This window comes from Macaca mulatta, chromosome 14 (assembly GCF_049350105.2).
Source record: "Macaca mulatta isolate MMU2019108-1 chromosome 14, T2T-MMU8v2.0, whole genome shotgun sequence".
NCBI lineage: Eukaryota > Metazoa > Chordata > Mammalia > Primates > Cercopithecidae > Macaca > Macaca mulatta.
In genome coordinates, this window is record NC_133419.1 from 100844961 (window position 1) to 100864634 (window position 19674).

Genomic DNA, 19674 nt, shown 5'->3' on the forward strand with positions numbered 1-19674 from the left:
AGTAAATGCTGGCCCTAGACCTGCTAAGAGCTTACAGTACAATACAACGTAATTTAAAAACCCCTTAGCAAAGCAAGAAATTTAGGCTGCCTTTTGAAAAGGGTTAGCAATGACCTTTATATCTAGACACAGGACTCCTGGGATAAAAATGCCCTCCACACTGTGAAGTATTCCACAGAGAAAATAAAAATAGCTCCTGTCACCCAGTTGGTATAATCACTTGAACGCTAGAACCTGGAATTCCCTAGCTCAGACCTGCTTAAGTCGTGGATCGTAAGATTTGCCAGTTTAGTACTGTTTCTATTATACATATCCTTTTATTTATCTTATGTTTTTCTAAAGGTGTTTTGAATTAACATGCACGTAAAATATTTTCCTGTCTTGGTGACATAATTATGAAGAACTCTGCTTCTTTTGAGTTTAGGTAACAAACATAATGAAAATACATGTCTCCAAAGCATAAAAAAGAAAATTATTACTTTGTTTTGTTCGACCAAGATAACTAAAATTTAATGTAATGATACAGACTACTTTGTTTTAAAGTAATTTCATTTTTAAAACATACAACAGGTATTCTCTTTTGCATTCTTCACAGTATCTTTTAAAATATCTTCATTCTGAGGCCGGGCACAGTGGCTCACTCCTGTAATCCCAACATTTTGGAAAGCCGAGGCAGGTGGATCACGAGTTCAGGAGATCGAGGAAAACAAAAAAAAAAGAGTGTGATGATGGGCGCCTGTAGTCCCAGCTACCGAGGCAGGAGAATGGCGTAAATCTGGTAGGCGGAGCTTTCAGTGAGCCAAGATCGCACCGCTGCACTCCAGCCTGGGCGACAGAGCGAGACTCCGTCTCAAAGGGGAAAAAGAAAACCTTGATTCTTTGTCTTGGTACTAACCAAGACTCAGACAGCTTTATTCTATTGTAACTCTCAGGATCTTTGTCTCTGGTTGTGTTTTTATAGATGAAACTTTTGGCGCATGGAAATTGAATCCAATTGTACGAGGTACAAGGTGAATTTGTATTCTACAAAACTGTGCTTTATACTAGATAGTTTATCCTGAGCCGATAGCTCCCCTTATTGAGCAGTTTCTGCATGTTGGACACTCATTTAAGTGGCTTGTGTAATCCTCAGCATTACTACCATATAGACATTACTGTCCTATTTTATGAATACTGAAACTAAAGTTTAGGAAAATTAAATTACAATAATTAAAGAAGATTAATATAATGATAAAATATAGGCTTATAGTGAGGAGAGAAATGTTAATTTTCCCTCTGACTCTAATCAGCTGTAATTTTCTCCTGGTTCCTTCACCTATGTGAGCCTCAGACCTTTGATGTTGAAGATGACTAAAATAATAACTATATCTATTTCTATACATGAAATATTTCATTTAACTTGCCCTTTCTCCCATCAGTTTTAGTTTACAGATAAGAAGATTAATGCTTTAGCAAAATTAAATAGCTTTCCCAAAGGTCATGTAGTTGGTAGGTCATGCAGCCATCTTTGAATGCCTGGTCTCTGTGATTTTGAAGTCCATGGTCTTAGTTACTCACAGTGCTAACTTCTAATGTGTCTGTGTGTGATAGGGAAAGTGGGGGGCACATACTAAGGGAAGAACTAGGTAAAAAAAAACAAAAAACATGAAAAGTGTGTGACTCATGGTAAACTGTTATGCTAATTTTTTCCCAAGTCTATCTGATATTTTCATAATATCCCCAACTGTGCTTTGCATATTTCATTACTACTTGTTGATATCCCAGTTGCCTTGACCTCAGCTCCCACCCCAAATGTAGGAGCCCAAATGATTTTTCTATATGATCCATTAAATAACTTGAGCTGCCAATCAGCCTCCTCAACAAAATATCAATAAGCATGCTCAATCAGAGGCAGACAATTGGTCATCCATGAGGTTATTAACCTCTGATAGGGATTGTACTACCTAAAAATTTAATATCCCTCACCTCTAAGATTTCATCTAACTTACCTAATAGAATAAATCATGAAAACACTTCATAGTACCTTTGTAAAAATGATCCTTTTCTCTTTTGCTCATTCACAGTACATTCCAGATTGTTAAACTGTCTATATTACTATAACAAATAGGGACTCAGTGTCTCTATTTCGGCCAACATTAAGCATCCTCTTTGACTCATATTCTCAAAGCCAGAACAAGCCAATTTAGATCTTAGGAAATTTGTAATGAAGTTTAATATGTGAAAATAAATCCGCTCTTGTTCTTGAAATTTAGAGAGTTTTATATAAATAGATTATAGATATATTTCTATCTCAACTATGCATTTATTCACCAAATATTTATGGAGCAACTACACACCAAGTATCCTGTTGAGTTTTAAAAATATAATGATGAAGAAGGTAGATTCAGTCTCTGCTCTGCCAAGAGTAATTGACATGGCTAATAGTGACATTTTCTGTTTCCATTAAGGTACACATCAGCAATGGAAAAATATATTTCCCACCAATTTCAGGTTGTCCCTTATGCTCAGTAGTAATGAATAATTAAGTGGACAGTTCTCTACAGTTTCTATCATAATGTCATTAATTCAGAATCCAAAGCGGTAGGATTGGGTACAAACTTTCAAAAAAGAAAATAATTGTAGTGACAATTTTTAAAACCCTATTTTTCTCTGGGAACGTACTAAGTTATCCTATTTAATTATCTTCACTTCAATTAAGTCACCATGAAAGAGAGGAGATGAGTCATAATGGATGATGGAATTATGAAAATAAATATTATTAAAAGACAATTTGTAAATATTAAAATGCTCCTGACATATACTCTACCAGGCAGCATGAGTAAAAATTAATACAAGATACAGAAAATAAATAAATGAAAAACTTGAACTATTTAAAAGATAAACTAAAAGTTACATATTTTGTATTTTTTTGATTTGGGGTCTAACTCTATCATCCAGGCTGGAGCACAGCGGCACAGTCACAGCTTATGGCAACTTTGAACTCCTGGCCTCAAGCTATCCTCTCACCTCGGCCTCCCATAGAGTGGGGATTATAGGCATGGGCTGCTGTGCCTGAACAAATGTTACATTTTAATAATGAAGAACAAGTTATGATTTTTGGCAGATAAAACATTAAATCTCATATTATAGAAATAACAAAAACAATTAGGGATTTTGGTAAATAAGGCCTGTTAACCGAGAATCTTACCATAAAGTTGAGCATTTTATAGAAATAGGGAAGCTTCTGATTTTTAAGTTCTTTTTCTTTCTGTACTTGTAGGGATAAAGAAAATAGACTCCCGGGGAGAGTTGCATTATTAATTGGGTCTTTGAACAACTCAGATGCTATATCCATTGTGTTCTCTCCGAATTCTTTGGCCCAAAGCCTCTGATGTGTACACACATTATTAGAAAGAAGAATGGTTGTTTCCCAACATGTAGTTATATTAAAGAATGTTGAATCACATGTGATTGCTCACTGAAATTGTTTTCAAAGACTTCAGAGGGTCCAATATGCAGTTTCATTCCCCTTTTTCAAACTTTTGTTGTTGTTGTTGTTAATAGCACTTCTGTTAAGAGAAATGAGCATCATTGCCCACATGTGTACTCCTGTTTTTATGCACTCTGTAGTTGTGGAAATATATCACTTAAATAATCATCTTATTTGTCAGGGGAGCAAAGAGAAGATCCTGTGTTTATTGACACTGAATCAATTGCAGCAGTTGCATAGAAAGTCTGAAATACTTGAATCCATAAAATCTGGACATTCAATTAGGGCAGGAGACAGCTGACCTGGAAATGTTCTCACTACCAAAATTTAGAAATGATGACTGAAATAAAGCAAAGATAATTTCAATATGTAGCTGATCTCACAAGAAAGAAAAGGAAATCCCCAAGTAGCAGAAACAAATAAGAACTGAAATCCAAAGCATACTCTGTGATGTTAACCCTGAGGAGATCTTGGAAGCAAGGTACATTTTTCAGATGTTACAGAAGTAGACCCTAAAGTCTAAAAGTTAAAGGATGAATGATCATGCCAGGGCAAAGGACAAGTCCTTGGGTCTGCTTGAGAATGGAAGTTGAATAACAATGTCTGACCAAGTCAGACCCCAGATGGAATGATTTGTTGGTTCAGAGTAGAAGACAAAAATTCTCCAATGAGAAACCAAAAGCCTATGCCGCACATGGATTTGTGTCCCAAATGTATATTACCATATAGTATCAAAAATACCTGATTGAAATTTAGCATAAACATTGATCCTTCTGTTGCAATTGCTTTTGGTGTTTGAGTCATGAAGTCTTTGCCCATGCTTATGTCCTGGATGATACTGCCTAGGTTTTCTTCTAGGGGTTTTTATGGCTTTAGGTCTTACATTTATGTCTTTAATCCATATTGAGTTAATGTTTTAATAAGGTGTAAGGAAGGGGTCCAGTTTGAGCTTTCTGCATGTGGCTAGCCAGTTTTCCCAACACCATTTTGTATACCTATGTAACACACCTGAATGTTCTGTACATGTTTCCCAGAACTTAAAGTATAATAAAAAAGCAAACTACATAGAAAAATGGGGGAAAAATTGATCTCAAGTAGGATTTGTGCAAAAGCATTCTCGAGGAAGACTTTCATAACGTAGATGCACAGGATATCTCCAAGTGGTCATTGTCTGCTGATATAGGGATTACTCACTGAAGAATCACACCAAGAACTTCTAAAACATTTTAGTTGCTTTAGATCACCATACCATTAGAAAAAAGAGCCTTAAAAATGGGAAAATCATAGTTGACCACCTAATATCAGTATCTTCTGAAATGAATGCCACTACTACTAAATTTTTACCACTTAATAGATAAGCATGCATTCAATTATTTTTAAGGGCCAGGCACAGTTGGTATAGAAGAAAGTGACATATAAAGCTAAAGAGTGTGGCACCAGAGCCAACTATACTTTACTATTTCCCTGAAATATTTTATAGTTCTCAGATTACAATATAATACTAAAATTAATTATAGACTTTTTATGATTACTTTGAAGACAGTATTAAATAAATGTGAATAGATAATGGAAAACCTTATAGGAGAAAGTAAAGAGGAGTGTTAAAAGGTGTTTAGCTCAGTTCAATATTTTCATTTTTGGCACTGGCAGATAATCCACTGCAAACTCAGGTTGTCAGCTCTTCTATTGTGTAGTATTTCTACTTTTTATACTTTTTAGAATTATGAAATGCTTCACTACATGAAACTGAAAACTTATTTGAAGAACTAAATAAGCATTTTTGAGTCTCCAAATACTTACCCGTCTGTAAAATCTGAGAAAATGTCAATTTTGTGTAAATATTTTTCTCCTAGTCTAAAATTACTAAACATTGATTCAACAAATATCAGTATAACAGAAACAGTATTTTTGAACTTAATGAATGATTACCTGTAGTTGTTAGTTGCTTTCATTTTTCTGAAACTTTAAGTAATATAAACCAAAAACTAAGAAAACCCTTATTTTATATTAGATTTTAGTAAAATAATAAAAAAGATTTTAGTAAAATGTAATATAAAATAAATACATACTAAAATATATGAATTAGGTGTGAATGACAAGTAACACTTTCATTATAGCAATTAAAGGAATTCACATTGTTAAATGTGAGAAAGCCTTGAATTTAGAGTCTAGTTGAGCTCTATGAGAACAAGTGAAAGTATTTCAGTTATACTTTAGGGAGTTCCTTCGAGTAAAGTAATGTGGATATTTTAAATAAATTGTTAATAAAATATTAAATGTACTGAAGGTTGCCAACTGGGTGTCGGTAACTGTAAAAAATGCTTTTCTTTATACACTAATTGTTAAAATATTTGATTTTGTATCTGTATATTGTAATTATGCATTAATACAATATAATATTTCAAAATTCTCAGGCTTCTGCTAGAACTATAACATATAATTTTATTTATTTATTTATTTATTTATTTATTTATTTATTGAGTTGGTATCTCACTCTGTCACCCTGGCTGAAGTGCAGTGGTATGATCTCAGCTCACTGCAAGCTCCACCTCTCGAGTTCATGCCATTCTCCTGACTCAGCCTCCTGAGTGGCTGGGACTACAGGTGCCCACCACAACACCCAGCTAATTTTTTTTGTATTTTTAGTAGAGACAGGGTTTCACCTTGTTAACTAGGATAATCTCAATCTCCTGACCTCGTGATCTGCCCGCCTCGGCCTCCCAAAGTGCTGGGATTACAGGCGTGAGCCACGGCACCCAGCCTATATAATTTTTTTAATAATAAATATTAGCAATATCTTGCTTAGAATCAATGTTCATCTCATCATTGGAATTCTTCTGTTGAAAACAGACCTGAAAATATTTAAGTATCCACTACTCCTTCAGACTTGTTTTATATCCTCTTTACTGTTTTTCTTGTATTTAAATGGTGGTGCACGTAGAAGGAGCTCCTAACCTGGTAATTTTTGGTTAGGGTGGGATGATAACAGAAATGTTACTTTTCATGTTTTATGAATGCATATTATTCATTAAGCTCTTAGGTGCATTGTCTTGTTTGAAGCTTATGAAGTACGTAATATTATTCTAACTATATGAATTTTAAAAATGAACCTCAAAAAGTTAGTTAAATACTGGCTCAATTTAGACCATCACTAAGTAGTAGAGTCAGAACTTAATGATACTGTCTCTGAAAGTCCCAGTGAACTTAAGCTTAATTTAGAAATTAAACTAAGTTACAAAATGGGATGTGTGTAGAGGAGAAAATTTGGACAGAAGACATGTAGTTTGCCTTTCTTTGATAAGTTTTATTGCTTAAGTGCCCCATCTCATACCTTCTTTACAATAAGGTCTATATCTCCATTTTCTTATTCTACATTGTTTCATAGGTTTGGGTAAATTTTCTTCATTAAATTGATCTTTGAGAATGGGGAATTGTCTCTTTTCTTTCTATTTTCAGGTTATCATAGTTCTGAGTACCTAAAACATGTTCAATACACATTGGAATTGAAAGAATAAATAAATGAGTCAAGTTCAGACATCCTAAGAAATATTTCAGATCTCACCGTAGTCATTAACAATAATCCTTTGAATATAAAATACTAAATTATATAGCTCCATGGATCAAATATGTGTGACCTTGCAATATATCTCAGGCTTTGTTGTTTGAACTTTTTCTGTTAATGAAAAAATCAAAGTCTTTCATTGACCAAATTTTGTGTATTTTCAGAGATCATCTATAGCTGGGTATTTAATGAGTTCCCTTCCTTTGTGGCGGAAGACAGCCGGCGGTTCATTTCCCAGGAGACAGGCAACCTTTATATTTCTAAAGTCCAAACATCAGATGTTGGCAGCTATATTTGTCTGGTGAAAAACACAGTGACGAATGCTAGAGTCCTTAGTCCTCCAACGCCACTCACTCTACGTAATGATGGTAAGTTGCTTGGCCCATTAAAAAGGTCAGCCAACTCTAATTTGGAAAATAAAGATGTATTAATGTGTGTGTTTTTTTTTTAAGAACTGGAACTTACAAATAAAATAAAAAGACATTTGCCATATTTAGAAACTACATTTTTAGGCCATGTTTATATATACCTTAGAATAAAAATTTTGACATAAGAAAGTGATGATCCATGGATGAGAAATACTCACCATAATGCTACTCTAATGCCAGAAAGCGAGAAAGAATCTGAAAAAAAGAACCATAATAAAGACTCCACAGTTCTTTCCTTTGCTCTTGAGTGCCTCTATATAGCATATGTGTATGAATTGAAACCATTTTATGGATCCACTTTTCATTACGTTTTTATTTTAGCTGCCTTCAAATTGAATGCTCAGGTTTTAATACTTCATGGTATAGTTATAATTGTTATTATTACTTTTCTAATAATAGGAGCAGTTGGAACTTTAACTTTTAAGTGCAAATCAGGCAGAAGTGATGACTCTATAATTATAGGTATTGCCATCTATCCAAAGTATCTTCAAATTTAAACACCTCATTTGTATTTACAGACATTTACAGTTAAGCATTGCATTAAAGAAGTCAAGCATTATATTATCATTGATATATGATGTGCAGTTTGCTCTGTCATGCAGTAAAAAAAAAATCTGCGAAGCTGTTATTAAGAAGTAAGCTTGAGAAACCTGATTGATTGTGAAGCTTAAAAAATAATCTATTTAAGTGCTGTTTTTTTTCATATATTTGTTTTTAGAATATATGCTGCTGGAATGTATGACCAGAGCTATATCACAAGATTTTTGCTTACCACTTAGTTTATTTTACACTTTGTTGTTTATATGTGTGTGTGTGTGTATAAATATGTTTATATATAAGTATATAAACATTTAAATATGTGTATGTAAACAACACAGTCTGAAACTTCATGAATTATGAAGTATGTATTATACATACATAGAGATACACAGCATTTTTTATATATATGTATACACACACACACACACATATATATATAATAGTAACAACTCTATCAGGTAAAGGGTAAAAATGTAATATTCATTTTAAAGAGGTGAAAGCCAGTATTAAGGAAGTGATGAAAATTGGTAAAGGCCTCACAGTTAAGTAATGGCATGGAGAACCAGGTAGAACAAAAATGGTGACTTGGAAACCAATTCACCGGCTACTAAAACTAATCAGCCAAGAGGTGATAAATGACTGAGCAAAAGCAGTGATGGTAGCACTGGAGGACAGGAAACATAATTGGGATATTAAGAAGGTAGGATTACCAGCATTTGATAATTAATGAATTACAGGCTTTGGAGTAGGAGGCAGCTAGCATATACAACAATTTCAAGGCTTTAGCATAGTTCATTGAATGGGCGATGATTCTCTTTACCAGAAAAGAACACAGCTGAAGAAATACAGAAGCAGATAAAAATGAGGAATTCAGTTTTGAATATGAGATACAGGGTGCATGGGAAATCCATGAGGAAATTGGCAATAGGTAATCACATATCTGTTCCTAATACCCGTAAGAGAGAGCTGGGCTACCGAAAGAGATTTAAAGGTCATCATTGTGTATTACATCACTGTGGAATAATGTGTATATATTATGCCAACTACAAGATTATGTAAGAGGGTCTGCAGATTGAAAATAAAAAAAGAAATGCAGTGTTACAGTTTATCTAATTAAAAGTCTTGAATTAATTTTCTGTAAGCCATTTCTCCAAAACTTCTGAGCCCTTTTCTCCCTGATTTCTTAAGAAATGAATGCATTCTTATCTTAAAAGTGTAACTTTTTTTGGCTAACAATTAATTCCATTTTCACTATCTGTATAATAATACTTTATATTTGAATAGTACCTGAGCTTGAGGAGGCTCTTCTACCTTCTTTTCACACCAGAGACCTCTTTCTATACATTGCCTGCCCATCACAAGGGAGAGTAGCACATGTGTAAGTCAATGTCCATGTGGAAGAGTCTTGCACTTTTGTTTCATGGCCCAGATATATCACTTAACTTTACTTTCTACCTTCCATGGGCAAACATTTCAGGAATAATCATTTGCTGATATTTAAATCACTTTGTTTCTGTGTCTTCTGTTGCCCTTGTTTGGCAAAACCCCGACTCCAATGAGCTCAATTATACTCTACTCTGTGATTGCCTTGAGATTCTGAAAGCTATCTGAAAAGTTTACACCCACCAGGGTTTCATGATCATGAGTTTCAAGTGGGCTATCAACATTGCCATTCAATCCCACCGAGTTTCTGTGGATGGCTTAATTTGCTACTCCCCTCCGCCCCCCCCCAGATTTTTGGAAACTTCTCTGCTTTCCTTAGACTGGATTGCCTCACGACCGCTGCTTCACAAAAACTATGTACCTTATTAAATCATCTTTCTACTAATAAAATTTAAATATAACTGCATCTCCATCTGCATTGTTATCTCCCATCCTATTTCAATAGAGATAGTATACTCTCCATCCTCCTATTACAACCAATTCCTCCTTCCTGTGCTATTGAGAATCATTCCCTCTGGCCTTTTAGAAAATTACTCTCTAAGTCATTGCTTCTTATATAACAAAATGCTATGTCAGTAAACCAATACTGTTTTGGTCATTATATTAATTGAAGTGACTGCAGCAGTTGACATTGTTGACACTTTTTTCTTTTACAAATGTCTGTATTTTCAAAAAGTCATTATTTGAGAAGTACTATATAGAAGGCTCAATAAAGCAAGTATAAATCAATAAAATAAAACTTATTTTAAGGTTAACATTTAACAAAAAAACAGGTGGTAAGCATCTGCTAAATTTCTATTACATCATTCAGTAACAGTCTTATTTTTTACCAGAGAAGCTACAAAATTTACATTTTTTTTCTATAACTTAACTAAGGCTATTGCTTTCTTGGTTTTTGTTTGTCCATTTGTTTTAAGTCAAGGTAACACATCCATATTGAATGAATGTAGTGACATCGAAAAACAAAACAAAAAACCCCCCAGAAAATCCTACTCACCTCTCCCTGACATTAAATCTCACTCTGGAGAGCCAAACTTCTAACTTCCCTTTTATGCGGTTGTTGTTCCATAACGTTCTCATAAAATGCTAGAAAATATCTATGCATTTTGGTTAATCAAGCTTAAACAATAACTGTTTATTCCTTCATTTGATAAGTATGCATAAGTTTCTTCCTTCCTCTAGTTTAATATGCATTTTTAAGTTTACTGTTGCTTATCTTTTAAACTTTAATAATATACTTAAATTTCTACTGTCCTTTTAACTCTTGAATCTTTAATTCAAGAGTCATGAAATGACTTAACTTTATGTCATGACATAATTTTATGTCATGAAATGAGGATAATTTTATTCCTACTTTTTCCTTCATCTTTCCTAAGCTACTTTTATGTTCTTTTTTCTTCTACTTATATTTTGGCAATTCTGTCCAGCAAATACAATCATATATTCTATACTTCTTCTTAGACTAACTCTATAAGCTGGAAAATCAATAAATATCTACAGATTATTACTATATAATTATCATTTAATGTGATATTTTTCCAGGTTTTTAAGCCACTTTCTAGACATGTATACTATACTGGATGTGTTTTTCACAGTAACTGAAACTTTGAATTAAATATAACCTAAAGAAAAATAAGGCTAATACCGTTAATAAGAATGTAATATAATTTGGATGTAGTGTTTCTTAAAGTTCTGCTGCACAAAACAATTAATATTTTGGATAACAGTGTTCAGATATGAACATGAGTCACTACAGTGAAAATCGTGATGAAGACATTGGTGTGGTTAAGAAAGCATGGGGAGAGAGTATGAAATGAGAAGAGAAGTGAGCTTAAGGTCAAGCCTTGACTAATCTACATTACATTAGGAGGGTAAATAATGAAAATCCCACAAAATATAATGAGGAGAAGGTAGAGAGATAATAAGATAATAGGAAAAACAGTAGAACAGGCCAGGCACGGTGGCTCATGCCTGTAATCCTAGCATTTTGGGAGGCCGTGGCAGGCAGATCACCTGAGATCAGGAGTTTGAGACCACGCTGGCCAACATGGCGAAACCCTGTCTCTACTGAAAAATTACAAAAATTATCCAGGTGTGGTGGTGCGTGCCTATAGTCCCAGCTACCTGGGAGGCTGAGACAGGAGAATCACTGGAACCCAGGAGAAGGAGGCTGCAGTGAGCCGAGATCACACCACTACACTTCAGCCCGGGCAACAGAGCGAGACTCTGTCTCAAAAAAACAAAACACAAAGCAGTGAATATGATGTCAAGGAAGCCAAGGGAAATAAGGGTCTCAATAAGAAGTGGACATGTAGCGCAACAGGGTGGATTGGATGCATGCATTTGCTACCTGTCACCCTTCTTATACCCTACAGAAATAAATCTATATTTTCAGTGAGAATGCTGAAGGAGAGTAAGAGCATCACCAAGTGAGACATTTCAATATATTTCTGAAGGAATAAGGAACGATTGAGTTAAAGTATTAAAGAAGTGGAGAAAACTAAAACATAGAATAAAGTTTAAGGAGTCTAAAGAAAGGGTCGAGGACCATATGCCCAATGGAAGCTTGAAGACATTCTGAAATCAAAGTTAGCACTAAGAACAGATGTAAGAAATGGGACTCAATAAAGGAGATTGAAGACATAGACATCGAACAACTATTTCAATAAAATGTTAGACACCTTTTCCTTCTCTATATGCAAAAAGTCCAAAGACTCATCTCTTAGTAATATGAATGAGCTTTCCATGGAAAGCTAAAGTTTTTAATGTCAATGGTGGTACTCTAGTGAAAAATTTGTATTCTAGTATTCGTATGCCAGCAGCCTGACAGCCAGCTCCCTGTCCTCACACCAAAGCAGAACCTGGTCATCCACACACCCCATTCAGCTATGACCCCCACACATCTCATTCTTCATACACACCATCAGGGGAACTCACACCAACTTGCAAAATTCTCAGATGTGTGTGTGTGTGTGTATGTGTGTGTGTTTATATGTGTGTGTATATATATGTGTGTATATATGTGTATATATATGTCTATTCACACACACATATATACACACATATATGCAATTCTAAGTTAATAGTTACTGTTGAAAATTCTTGTGCTTGTAGAGTGATTACAAGATTCATACTAAGATAATGTGAAAAAAATTGAAACATAAAATTAAGGAAGTTATAGATTAGAATGGAATTATTTTTATTCAGAAACTTTCATATCACTATTTCATCTGTCTTCAAAAAATATAATTGAAAAGTACGTTCATAAGAAGGACATATTCCTGAATGTTTTCCTAAGTAGATGGCACATATTAAACACTTGTTCTGAAAATAAAAATAGAATATATATTGCACCACGGTCAGCTGAAATTCCTGCTGGGTTTTACAAACCTCTCAGTGCAGAGATAGGTGTCACAATGAATGTTTCTGCAAACGTGGCAAATGTCTCTGTAGAGGTTTGAATATAAAAATTATGTTTAATCTGCTGTGACTATAGAGTTCGCTAAAAAAAATCATTTCAAGAACATTGTGTTTTTACACTTCTCTGAAAAAAATGTAGATCTTTCTAAAAATAATAAAGGATATATGCATAGGCAATATTTTTCCTTTCAAGTACAAATTGAATTGTACTTAATAACTCTCTATTATAAAATGTATTATCTTAGCTTTGGTTCCCCTAAAGCAAAGCTGAGATCAAAAATTGCTTGTAGGTAGTTTATTTCAAGTTTATCCCCAGAGAGCAGGATTAAGAGATGGGATGGGGTTGATCGGTGAAGCCAGAGGAGAGATGCATTACGGAGATGACCACTTCTACAGGCAGCTTGAGCTTGAGCCCACAGGACCAGAGCCTTACAGAATGCAGTCAGAATGGTCACCTTGGATTGATAGACGTATTGATAGACGTTCATCTCCCATTCCCAGAGGGTAATTCTGTTAGCACTTAACTCTCTTGTTCTTTGAGGTTGCCCTCAAGTTGCAACTTTGTGAAACTGGTTGCACGTACACGAACTTGGTTGCAGTAGCACTTGTAGGAGTAAAACATCTGGTCAAGATACGTTGGACTAGCACACCGGAAGTATCTGAAACATAGATGGTAATGAGTGTAGATAATTTTCACAGCCCTAGCACATTTGCTTACAGAAAGGAATTCCATCTAATACTTACATAAATTCAAATATCCTAATGTTGAACAAAAAAAAGTTGACTTTCTGTTATTTATTGTTATTTATTCAGTAAATATGTTGTTTCCGTTTTGCATTGGGTGACATATATATGAATATGTATCTGTGGTGGGAAGGGGCTTTAGTGGGGCTTGTGGACTAGTGAGAAAGACAGATTATTAATGTACAAAGTGCTATGATAGACTGATAGATACATGTTATTTTGGTAACCCCTAATAGAAACACCCAACCCAGATGACACATAAGAGAATGCTTCCTGGAAGAGGTAATATCTGAATTTAGTTTTGAAGGTAATTTGGCATTAGGTGACTAAATAAAGAGAGGATATTTGACTATCCATCAAGTACAAATATAGGATACACAGACTGTAATAAAATTGCGCTTCAGCCAGAATAACTACAATGCAAGTCAGTATGAAGGAACAGAGTGTCATACCATGAAATGCTTTGTTGAACATATTATCAAAGTTATGGTGAAGATTTGGAAGATTTGAAGTACACAGCAACACCATCATTTTCCCTTACTGACATGGTGAAAAATTATTCTCATGCATTCACGAAGATGTATTGCACACCTGTTATGTATCAGATATTTTGTTAGGTACAGGGAATACAATGGAGGGCGAAGCAAACATAACAACTATCCTTGTGTAGCTTCCACTCCAATATAAGGCAGGATATTCCTATAAAAACGGACACAGATTCTGTCTGTAACCATGCACTCTAGGATTTGCCTGTCCTTGCTCAGCATCCTGATGAGGCCATGCGCATTATTACTGTGCTAAAAACAAGTCCAACTCCAAAAGGATTTATTAGTAATACAGATGTTTATTAATGGCTTGGAGGGTAATGAATGAGGCGCTTGCATTCCACAAAACAGCAGAATTTATTGAACACTCCCCATTAAACACATCTATTTTTGCCGAGCTGTAATTCCTCAACAGCTACCATTTCTCCCTTAAACACTTGTGCCTCTCCCTGTAACACTGTTGCTTCCAGTCTCCCTTCAGGGTCTGACTACCACTGTCTTATGTGGTAATTTTATACCTTCATTTTTTCCTCTCATTTGAGTTTCCAGCACAGTTTTAATTACTTTCTAAAAACTTATTTTTATTTTTATTTAATCTATACTTATGCTTTCTACATGGGAAGCACCGTTTTAAAAATGGTACAAGTATTAAAAAGGATGGAAACTAAATATAACAAATATTAACTAAAAAGAAGTTGAGGTTGCTATATTAATATCCTATATTAAGCAAAGATATAGCAAAGCTGTACATACCTGCGCAAAATTCACTATGTACAAAACCAAGCTTCTCCTCTTTCTTTCTTTCTTTCTTTTTTTTTTTTTTTTTTTTTTTTTTTTTGAGACCGAGTCTGCTCTGCTCTGTAGCCCAGGCTGCAGTGCAGTGGCGCGATCCCGGCTCACTGCAAGCTCCGCCTCCCGGGTTCACGCCATTCTCCTGCCTCAGCCTCCTGAGTAGCTGGGACTACAGGCGCCCGCCACAGAGCCCGGCTAATTTTTTGTATTTTTAGTAGAGACGGGGTTTCACCGTGGTCTCGATCTCCTGACCTTGTGATCCGCCCGCCCCGGCCTCCCAAAGTGCTGGGATTACAGGCGTGAGCCACCGCGCCCGGCTCTCCTCTTTCTTTCAGTCCATGTGGGACCTTTTCCTACAAGATTTCTAAGGCAACATTTTCCCATCCATCTCTGGAGTTAAATAGTGCCGTAGAGAGAATTCAAATAGTAACTTGAGAAAGTGAGTGGAAATAGATTGAGAGTGCATGTAGAAAGATTACTCATTATCAGGAAATTCATCAGTTGTCACAGTTGAGGGAAAAAATGTAGAAAGGCTACAATGTAGATAATCTACTATTTGGTGGTGGGGAGTCTATGATTTTCATTTTTAATTAATGAATTGCAGGCAAACTAATCAGCTGAGAATGTATGTGTAGATAATGTTTATTTTAAGGAAATAATTGTGTCAACATGGAAATTGTGACCAGAATTACCTAATTACATAATCCATGAATCAACCCCATTAATTTACTAGTGAATACTGCACGTCCTAAGAGCAATGGAAAAATATAAAAATGGTATGCCTGTGAAGACTGTAATAGGCTGAATAATGGCCCTCAAGATGTCCAAATCCTAATTCCTGGAAAATGAATATTAGCTTATATGGTCCAGGAGCTTAATGGATGTAATTAAGTTGAAGATCTTGAAGTAGGGACATTAGATTATCTGGGTCAGCCCTAAATGTAGTCACAAGTGTCCTTAAGGCGGAGGCTGAAGGAGAATTGATGACCGATGAGAAGGCAATGTGATGACTGGTGACGGAAGGAGAGATTGGAATGATGCACTTTGAAGGTTCAGAAATGGGCCGTGAGCAAGAAAATGTAGCTTTAGAACCTAGAAAAGGCAAGGGAATGGATTCTCCACTAGCGTCTCCACAGGGAGAGTGGATCTGCCCTCAGGGGCGACCACCGTAACATGGGCTCAGTGAATGTTCTCTGCTTTGTCTGAGACAAAGCACAGACAGAATGGATCTCGTGTTGTCCTCTCTGATCCCTGAGATTTAGTTTAGTATTCAACAATGGAATGTCGCAAAGCCACTGTTATTTCCTGATTAGTCTGTTTATCATAAAGGAATACGGCAATTGGAATAGCTTTGGATATTCTTTTTTTTTTTTTTTTTCTTTCATTTTCCCTTCTAACTGCCGCTCCTTGGGTATTAAATGTTCTACCTTAAATCCAGAAGACTTTTTCTTCTAATCTTGGTTCAGAATTTTCAATTGTGGATAATTCCAAGGGGACTGGGAAAGTTTTGACAAGAACACTACTATTCGGATACATTTATCTGTGCTAAGGAAGCTGAATAATATAAAAAGTTTATATCATACTCTGTGGGAACACAGAAATTTTGGCTTTCGTTAATCTTTTTTTTTTTAATTTTTCTATGTGTCTTTCTGGAAAGCTCATAATCTTGATATAAAAATTTAAATTAAAACATCAAAAAATTTTGGATGATTTTTGGATAAGATGAATACTTCATTTGCTCACTTGTCCTTGGCAATCAGTCATTCTATAAAATCCAATTTCTTCCTAAGCATACTTAAAAACAGCTTGAATTTCTGCCTATAAAGATAACTTTTTATCAGATAAAACAATGTGTAGCATTTTATTAACTCTCTTAATTTGTCTTGAAACCTTGGCAGAATTACTTAATATGTGCTAACAAATAACAAGATGAATATGCTAAATATATATCTAACTTAGTGTTTTTCTTGATTTCCTATGTGATTGCCTGTCATTGTAATTCAGAAATAAATTTCTGAAAGACAAAATTTTTTTTTTTTTTTTTTTTTTTGAGACGGAGTCTCGCTCTGTTGCCCAGGCTGGAGTGCAGTGGCCGGATCTCAGCTCACTACAAGCTCCGCCTCCCGGGTTTACGCCATTCTTCTGCCTCAGCCTCCCAAGTAGCTGGGACTACAGGCGCCTGCCACCTCGCCTGGCTGGTTTTTTGTACTTTTTAGTAGAGACGGGGTTTCACCGGGTTAGCCAGGATGGTCTTGATCTCCTGACCTCGTGATCCGCCCGTCTCGGCCTCCCAAAGTGCTGGGATTACAGGCTTGAGCCACCGCGCCCGGCCTGACAAAAACTTTTGATAACTGGCATTGTAACTATGAACGAAAGGAATGTGAACTTTGAGTTGACTTTTGCAGTGGTGACAAAGGTATATTCAGTTATGTTTATCTGACTATTTTTAATATTCAGATTTCTTGAGAAACTACTCGACTCTTAATGCTTCTGTTGCTGCTACTCCTCCTCTTCCATTTAATCATCTCTAATTGGGTCATACAACTCATAGAATTTTCTCTAAACTAGTCAGGTTTCTTTTAACCACATGTATCAGCATTTCTCTCCGCCTTCATTATTCTGACCGCTTTGAAGTCCATGTACAAAGCTGCAAATATTTTCTTTTCATCTTTCCTGGCAGTTTGTTCTCCCAGACCGTTCCATTTGTACCTTTAACTGTCTCTTCTCAATCTACCCCCTAAATAAGTCATTCCACTTATCCATCTATATGTCTGTCCACCCACTGTGTCTTATTTGTACTTGGCCTTTATTCCATGAAGAATTTAAGGAGGCTTATCTTCTTAAATGTAGGGGTTCTTTCAAAACTCCGCTCCTGACCCCCATGATATTTTTAAATATTTTTTTCTTTAGTGAATACTTCTGTTTCTGTTTCTAATTTAGAATATCCCACAAACTAACTTCTCCGGCTGACATTTGTGCTATGAATTACATTACATTTCTCCTAGACATCAAACATAAACATTTCTGTGTCAATTAGACTCCTCCTATTCTCATGATCGCATATGCCATAGATTCTGCAAACCCTCTGGATTCTACATCTGCAATGTCATTCTCATCCATTCCTTTCTTTCCACTTCTAATTCCAACACTCCTTTACCTGTCACCCATATCAGTGGCGTTGAGCTCCTTCTTTCTGTAGCTCACTTAAGGTAAATAGTATTCCTATCCAAAACACACTGTCAAAAACAAACAAACAAAAAATATATTGCCATATTCTAGATTGTAGCAAAGAAGTGAGGCCATAAGTATATAGTACTGTAAAACTAATTGTTAATGTCACTTACGGAATGCAACTTCATGAGAGTGGCATCATTACGGAAATTTAAACTAGAATCTATTTGCCTAATTTGGTTTAAAATACATTGGTCACAAACTTGAGTTTAATTTATTACCTACTTAATCTTAGACAAGAGACTTAACCTATTTATGCCTCAGTGTATTCATCTGAACATGGGGATAATATTGGTACTTATCTGATAGGGTTCCTGTGAGGATTAAATACATGGATACATGCAAAGCACTTAGAAGAGTGTGTGTTACTTAGTAAACTTTAGTAAAGGTTAACTATTAACGCAGTACTTATCCTATAATTCCCATAGCATTTTACTTGTGTGTGTCGGGGAGGCAGGGGTATTGTAATCGAAAACTACTTTTCTAGACTATTGGTATTATTGTAGTTTTTGTTATTGCTGTTGTTGTTTATTGTATAAATGTAAACTCCACTGTCTAGAATTGATATTTTAATAGAGACAAAGGGGATGGATGGGCAGTAACATTGGGAAGAGCTTTATATTCCATCACTTGCCTTGAATAATTTTTCACTCCAAGCCTTGTCCACAATTTTCTGACTCATTTTTTTTTCTTTCTGTTCTGTCTTCATGAAGTACCCTCTTAACTCCTAGCTCTGTCTGCAAGAATGCAAACGATTTGTCAAAGATCATGAAGTTAGTTACTTACAATAAACTGGAATAAAGCCTATCATATAATAAGCATAGTTTAGATTTTATTCTAAAAGCATTTCCTTATGCTTGTCCATATTGAAATTCATCTGCCACTTTCATAATACCACCCACACAGCCTTATGATATCTCCATGCAAATGGTATTTACCAGCTTGACGTTTCACTCACTACCCAGTAGAGCTTATTATCGCCTGAGATGTTGGGAATTTTATTCAACCTTTCTCATGTTAAGATACTTCACAAGGCCAGGCACTGTGGTTCATGCCTGTAATCCCAGCACTTTGGGAGGCCGAGGCGGGCAGATCACAAGGTCAGGAGATCGAGACCGTCCTGGCCAACATGGTGAAACCCCAACTCTACTAAAAACACAAAAATTAGCTGGGTGTGCTGGCCCGCGCCTGTAGTCACAGGTACTCGGGAGGCTAAGGCAGGAAAATTGCTTGAATCCGAGAGGCGGAAGTTGCAGTGAGCTGAGATAGTGCCACTGCACTCCAGCCTGGAGATAAGAGTGAGACTCCGTAACTCACACATACAGAAAAACTCTACAAAATAACAAATACCAGCCCTACCTCGATCCCTAAAGACTATGTCGTTTTGTCAACACATAGCTTCCCGTATCTAAGGTATTTCACTACTCATGACAAAACAATATTCTTCCACAGATTGAAATCATATAAATTGAAATTATGTTTGAATAATAATGTTTTGTT

At 35.5% G+C, this 19674-nt stretch overlaps 1 protein-coding gene across 1 annotated transcript in view; it reads left to right on the plus strand.

The window, feature by feature from the left end:
• The window catches only part of CNTN5 (contactin 5), a 1035741-nt gene that overhangs the window by 608683 nt on the left and 407384 nt on the right, over positions 1 to 19674 (plus strand). The window contains exon 7 of the mRNA XM_077964911.1: positions 7196 to 7399. Coding sequence (XP_077821037.1) covers positions 7196 to 7399 — 204 coding nt within the window. The remainder of the gene's footprint in view (positions 1 to 7195; positions 7400 to 19674) is intronic.